General features: G+C 34.3%; 1 protein-coding gene across 1 annotated transcript in view; it reads right to left on the bottom strand.

Moving 5' to 3' along the window:
• Positions 1-1,331: 1,331 nt before the first annotated feature.
• LOC107703846 (SWI/SNF-related matrix-associated actin-dependent regulator of chromatin subfamily A member 5) overlaps positions 1,332-6,610 on the bottom strand; it is a 13,305-nt gene continuing 8,026 nt past the window's right edge. Inside the window, exons 16-25 of the mRNA XM_016506614.1 lie at positions 5,933-6,081; positions 5,714-5,833; positions 5,519-5,626; positions 5,315-5,428; positions 4,461-4,583; positions 4,113-4,245; positions 3,911-4,029; positions 2,072-2,284; positions 1,875-1,985; positions 1,332-1,763 (exon numbers count right to left, since the gene is read on the bottom strand). Of these exons, the coding sequence (XP_016362100.1) occupies positions 1,698-1,763; positions 1,875-1,985; positions 2,072-2,284; positions 3,911-4,029; positions 4,113-4,245; positions 4,461-4,583; positions 5,315-5,428; positions 5,519-5,626; positions 5,714-5,833; positions 5,933-6,081 (1,256 nt within the window). The 3' untranslated portion in view covers positions 1,332-1,697. The remainder of the gene's footprint in view (positions 1,764-1,874; positions 1,986-2,071; positions 2,285-3,910; positions 4,030-4,112; positions 4,246-4,460; positions 4,584-5,314; positions 5,429-5,518; positions 5,627-5,713; positions 5,834-5,932; positions 6,082-6,610) is intronic.

The raw sequence follows: 6,610 nt of genomic DNA on the forward strand, positions 1-6,610 counted from the left end.
GTTGCTTGGGTTCAATCAGTCATACTGTCCTGCAGAAGAAAGATTAATACACTTCCTCTTCTAAAGCTCTGATAATCACTTTATTGTGACTGGTGCTGATTCGGAGTATGGTAAATGTCAATAAAATGCTTAATTTGTACTTTATAGAGATGAATTATTCCATTCTCATATAAAAAAAAAAAACATGTACAGAACAAAATATGCAGCAGACATGAGAGTATCAGTTTTTTTAAGTGCTTTATTTAAAGTAAATCAATAACAAATAACACTGCTTAATGTGTAACTTGTGTTCTCTTTAAATTACATGAATAAAAAGTGCAAAAAAAATGTTGTGTATACAATTTGTATTAATATACATTTAACAGAAGTAAGCAATGTTGGCTTGATATCTTCAATTTAAACAAAAATCATTTTACAAACAAAATGCTAGTTCTACTGTCCTATTTCATAAATAACTATTATTTGTGTAGCTGATTATATTTATGTAATATCTTTTTTGGTTTTGCACATAGCTTTAATTTTGAGCAGAACTGTTTTAGCAGACATACTGGGAACTCCATTTACATTTTTTTTTACCTAACTTTACCTGTTCTTTATGAATTACATTACACCTTTTAATGAATTTAATATATAATAATAAATGTATTGATGTGATTATTGCAATCACATCAATATCTCAATATGTGGTAAACTAGAGTTAACTTTGATGCTTTTAAAACAGAATAAATACAATTTGTTTGGAATATTCACTACAGATGAAGTGATTGATGAGGTTTGACTTGAACCAGCAAAGATGAGGACAAATGACATGAACGAGGGAGAAAATACAAGGAGAGATGAGGTAACATACAGAACAGAAGCATATTAATGAAAGGATATGGCACATCAAGAATTTCAAAGAACGCAGAAGAGTATTTTAAAGTGCCTTTTTTCTATTTCCACCCCTACAAAAACCTAATGTAATTACTCTTTTCCTTGAGCATTTTTCAAACATTATTTCAGCAATTAAACTTGAACTAGCAATGAGGACAAATGACATGAACGAGGGAGAAAATACAAGGAGAGATGAGGTAACATACAGAACAGAAGCATATTAATGAAAGGATATGGCACATCAAGAATTTCAAAGAACGCAGAAGAGTATTTTAAAGTGCCTTTTTTCTATTTCCACCCCTACAAAAACCTAATGTAATTACTCTTTTCCTTGAGCATTTTTCAAACATTATTTCAGCAATTAATGCCAAAGCTCTCTGTGTAGTTGCTGAATATGTACACCAATACTACGTTACCATACAAGCTGAAGACATTACATTTATTTGGAAGAATCATACTGAGCAGTGTTTATAAAAACAATATTTATTAGTCACGTTCTAATTGACTATTCAACTGAGGGTACAGAGACAATACTGAAGACGCTAATAATGAGGGAAAGACGGCAAATCTAATTGATACAAGCAAATGGAATGTGGTACAAAAGTAGGCATAAATACAAAACACAACTGACAGCACAGCCGTAGCACATTATATAACTAAAAGAGAGAGATCTAATTTACAACTCCACACCTTGTTAAAAAGGTCAAGCTACTTGGAGGCGAGGTTCAGTGCTGCAAATCCATACAGTACATGAGTGGGACCCGTAACAACAAATGCAAGAATCGCTGTACTGAAGGTCCTCGCCAAGTAAAGTGTGTCGCCGATCACAATTTGAGCTGCTTCTTGCGTCCGCGTCCATCTGGGTTCCCGTCCTGCTTGCGTTTCTGGGCCTATGGGGAAAGAGGGATAAGTCATAAAAAACTGCTCTACAGCTTCTGAGCTCACTCTTCAATTTCGCCCGTGGTTTCTGTGATGGAAGAACACGACTGGCACAAGCTCACCGAAGATGTGCGAGGGCCCCTCTTCTTCTTCTCCGCTTTCGCTCGCTCTTCCAGCTCCATGTTCTCACGTTCGATGAGCGTGATCAGTGTGTTACATCTCCTCTGAAGCTCCTGTGGTTACATCGCAGTATTAGCATATTTTGGATAGATGAATATTATTGGATTGCTCGTGATATAACGAGGCACATAAATCTCACCATGGCCGTGCGGGACTTGAGGAACCAGTCAAAGCGGAACTGGGGCGAGTTGCGTATGCACTGGCGCAGCTCATCATAAACGCTCTCCTTGTCAAAGCCCAGTTTGTGCAGCATGCAGATGAGAAATCGATCCTCCTCCTCGGTGTAGTTCTTGCCTTTGTTGGTGCCGTATGAGATCCTGAGCTGATGGAATGATGCCTTATAACGGCCAATCTGAAGAGAGAGAAACAAAACGTTAACCCTCTGAATCAGTGTTGGTTTAGTATCATTGATATACTAGTATAGTTCGGTAATATTTTGCATTAAATTATATTTTGATATTTTCTGTTTTCATTTTAATTTTAGTTGAGTTTTAGTAATTTTGTTGGATGTTTTTGTCATTTTTAATAGTTTTCTTTTTTTAGATGTCTACATGGTATTTATTAATTTCTTTATTAGTTTTAGTTTAATTAGTTCTAGTACACTTCAACTTAAACTAAACAAAAATGAGAAATTGCCTTGGCAACTAGCTGAAATTAGTATTTTATTTCAGTTCATGTTCATTTCAAGAAACAAAAAAAGTAGTGTTTTTAGTTTTAGTTAATGATAATTTCCCTCCTCTGAATTGCAAAAATGTTTTGAACTTTCTATTTAAAGAATCCTGGGGGGAAAAATCTGCAAAAATATTAAGCAGCAAAAACGGTTTTCAACATTGATAAAAAAAATGTTTCTTGACCAGCAAATGAGCATATTAGAATGATTTCTGAAGCCAAAAAATTTGAATTATTTTGTTATCACGGATATTCTGTTATAGTTAAAGGGATAGTTCACCCAAAAATGATTATTCAGTCATTAATTACTCACCCTCATGTCGTTCCAAACCCGTAACCCTTCGTTCATCTTCAGTCCTTACTACCTTTCTGAGCCATAAAATGTTTCAGTTGTGTTGCTGTCTATGGAGGGTCAGAAAGCTCTCGGATTTCATCAAAAATATCTTAATTTGTGTTCTGAAGATAAACGAAGGTTTTACGGGTTTGGAATGACATGAGGGTGAGTAATTAATAACAGAATTTTCATTTTTGGGTGAACTGTCCCATTAATATTTTGAATTTGATTTTTTTTGATTTTTTTTTTTTTTTAAGTAAAGTTTTAGTAATTTATTTGGGGTGATTTTGCCATTTTTAATCAGCTTTTTAATATGTCTATGATATTTAGCCATTTTTATTTGTTAGTTTATTAAGTTTTAGTTATTTTAGTACTTATTTTAAGAGCTTATATTTTAGTACAAATATTGCCTTGGCAATTACCTGAAAGAAAATACGTTGTTTTTTTTTCAATTAATGTTTATTTCAAGTAACAAAAAAGTTTTTTTCTGGCTGTAGTTAACAATATCCCTGCTCTGCATTATAAATCCCTGTAACACTACTTTGGTGTCCTTGTTACACAATGTTACTTACTATAGTAATAACAGTAAATTATGATTTATATTTTAGTACAAATATTGCCTTGGCAATTACCTGAAAGAAAATACGTTGTTTTTTTTTTCAATTAATGTTTATTTCAAGTAACAAAAAAGTTTTTTTCTGGCTGTAGTTAACAATATCCCTGCTCTGCATTATAAATCCCTGTAACACTACTTTGGTGTCCTTGTTACACAATGTTACTTACTATAGTAATAACAGTAAATTATGAATAATTACATGCAACTAACCCTACATCAAACCTCAATCATAACCCTATAGTAAGTACGTGTTCTTAATGAATATTAATCAGTACGTATTACAATGTAACAAGGACACCTTAAACAAAAAGTATAATCTAAACCCCTCAATGAGAGACCGATGACAGAATGTCACTCACTTTAGAGTCCAGTGCTTTCTTGATGCTGATCCTCCTCTGGATTCGGGCCTCTCCTCTCTCGATCTGAGCCATGATCTTCTCAATGTCCTGCAGCTCATTGCAGCGCTCCCAGAACAAAGCTGCACACAAGCACAACACATCTCGAGCACACGCTTCCTGTATACGGTTGAGCTGTGCGCTGGTGGACGGCGTATCGACATACCAGAATATTCCATGACCTCCTCTGGGGTTTTGCCCTCGACCTCACGGGCGATGTTCTCGATGTCGTCTCTTCCCCACTTCTCATTGGCCTTGATGAACTGGTTGAAGTCACGCTTGGTCCAGATAGTAAAACCCTGAGAACAGAAGACATGTTGACATGAGCTGCTACACAAACATCACCTCATGGATTCTAGAAGGTCGAAACATTGGAAAGCACAATTCAGACTAAGATAAGGAGTTTAATGTTATCACACTGAGATCAATTATACTTAAAGGTGTCATGTAAATACGAGAAGATATGGAAGTACACGCCAGTGGGCTGTCACGTGAATTCCCCGCTGGGATTTACCTGTGAGAGGAGGTTCTCCTTCTCCTCCAGCTCTTCCTCATTAAGTGGTTCAGCTTCATCGATCTTGGCCTGTTCCTCTTTCTGCATTTGGGCCGAGTTGGGCAGATCGGGGTTTCTTGGCACCTGTTCATGCATTATGAACTTTAGTAGGAATTATTGCTTCTGAAGAGTTTATAATGTTATTATAACTGTATGTACTACTATATGAACATACTGAAAGTTAAAGTCAACATGAAACTTAATTTGCAATCCTTTCTACTTGTGTAATGTGCCATCTTTGTAAATGAAATTTTGAACAACAGTGAGACTCAACAATGAGAACAATGAGAGTGTGTACTAAGAAAGTACACTACCGTTCAAAAGTTTGGGGTCCGTAAGTGTAAGAAATTAACACTTTTATTCAGTAAGGATGTATTAAATTAATCAACAGCGATAGTACAGACATTAATAATATTGCAAAAGATTTTTGTTTCAAATAAAAGCTGTTCGTTTGAACTTTCGATTCATGAAAGAATAAAAAAAAATTAATTTCAAAATTGATAATATGAAATCTTTCTTGAGCAGCAAATCAGCATATTAGAATGATTTCTGAAGAATCATGTGACACTGAAGACTGGAGTAATGATGCTGAAAATTCAGCTTTGATCACAGGAATAAATTACATTTAAAAATATATTCATAGAAAACAATCAGTTTAAATTAATTATATTAATTTCATAGTATTACTATAGTTTTGATCAAACAAATGTAGCCTAGTTGTGCATATGATACTTTTTTTGAGAAAAAAAACAAACATTTTTGAACGAAGTGTCAATTTTGTTGACCCCAACCTGAAGCTCAAAATATAGACACACCTTGTAGCCGATAGTCTTCCTGTAATACAGGATCTCTTTCTCCAGCAGCTCAAAAAGCCGAGGGGGAAAGAACTGGAAGTCTTGAACATTGGGCTGTTTGGGAGGACGGGGAGCCTGAGGGAACAGGAGAAAGTCCATTAAGACAGCTCTAGGGTTTCCAATTCAAATGCTGATTCTGGTCAACAGCATAAGGGCTAATAATACCTTTGGTGCTTTGGGCTCGCTGACACGAAGGGCCTCTCTGAAGTAAGCATCCACAGCATAGTTGGCCTTGCGCTCTCTCTTGGGTGGCTCAATCCAGTTAGTGATGACCTGAGGAGGAGGGGAGTTCAGATCAGTCTATCATTTTCAACCCCAAACTATAATGACAAGTACTTGTTGCGATTTGTAATGCATTACCTTTTTCTTTTCTCTGTAATCTTCACCCTCAAAGTTGTACACGCTGTTCTCTGTGTCCATGGTGAAGTTCCTCAGTGAGCTTTCGCCAAGATTAGCCAACTTTTCCTTCATCTCCATGGTCTAAAACAACAATTAGAAATGTTATAAAGAACATTTCTTTCTTTCGCTTTTACATTTCAGTTTAGCTTTGTGAAGTAATTTCCCTAGATCAGGTCCTACCTTCTTCTCTCCTCTCTCCAAGATGGCATCAATGTCTTCATCGGTGATCTCACTCTCTTTAGAGGCGAACACATGAGTGGCACCATGTCGAATGATGGACAGCATCTCGTCTTTGCCCAGTTTGCTTGTGTTTGGATCGACCAGCCTGCCTGTTGGGAGGCAACAGTATTAACTATTGTAATAAAAAACAAACTAAATAATAATAATAAAAAAAGATATATTTTTATTAAAACACAGATGCATTAATTAGAAGACATAATGACCAAGTTATTTTAAAAAGGTATAATTTACATAAGATTTTATATATTATATAAAATATATTAATACATTTCATTTTATAAATACATACATATATACGCAGTCACATGAATTAGAAAATTAATTAGAAAAAAGAGTGACTAATAATGTAATAAAATATTATAATTCTAATTTATTAAATATTACATAGTGACTAATTTGATCAAATGTTAAAATTATTCATATACACATACAATCACATGAATTATAAAAACTAGAAAAAAGAGTGACTAATTTTATTAAATATAATTTTTGTAAAATATATACATACATATATATATATATTATATTATATTATATACGCACACACATATACATCTGTCTATATATATATATATATATATATATATATATATATAGACACATATATTTAGATATATT

The sequence above is a fragment of the Sinocyclocheilus anshuiensis genome, unplaced genomic scaffold (assembly GCF_001515605.1).
Source record: "Sinocyclocheilus anshuiensis isolate Anshui unplaced genomic scaffold, SAMN03320099.WGS_v1.1 scaffold274, whole genome shotgun sequence".
NCBI lineage: Eukaryota > Metazoa > Chordata > Actinopteri > Cypriniformes > Cyprinidae > Sinocyclocheilus > Sinocyclocheilus anshuiensis.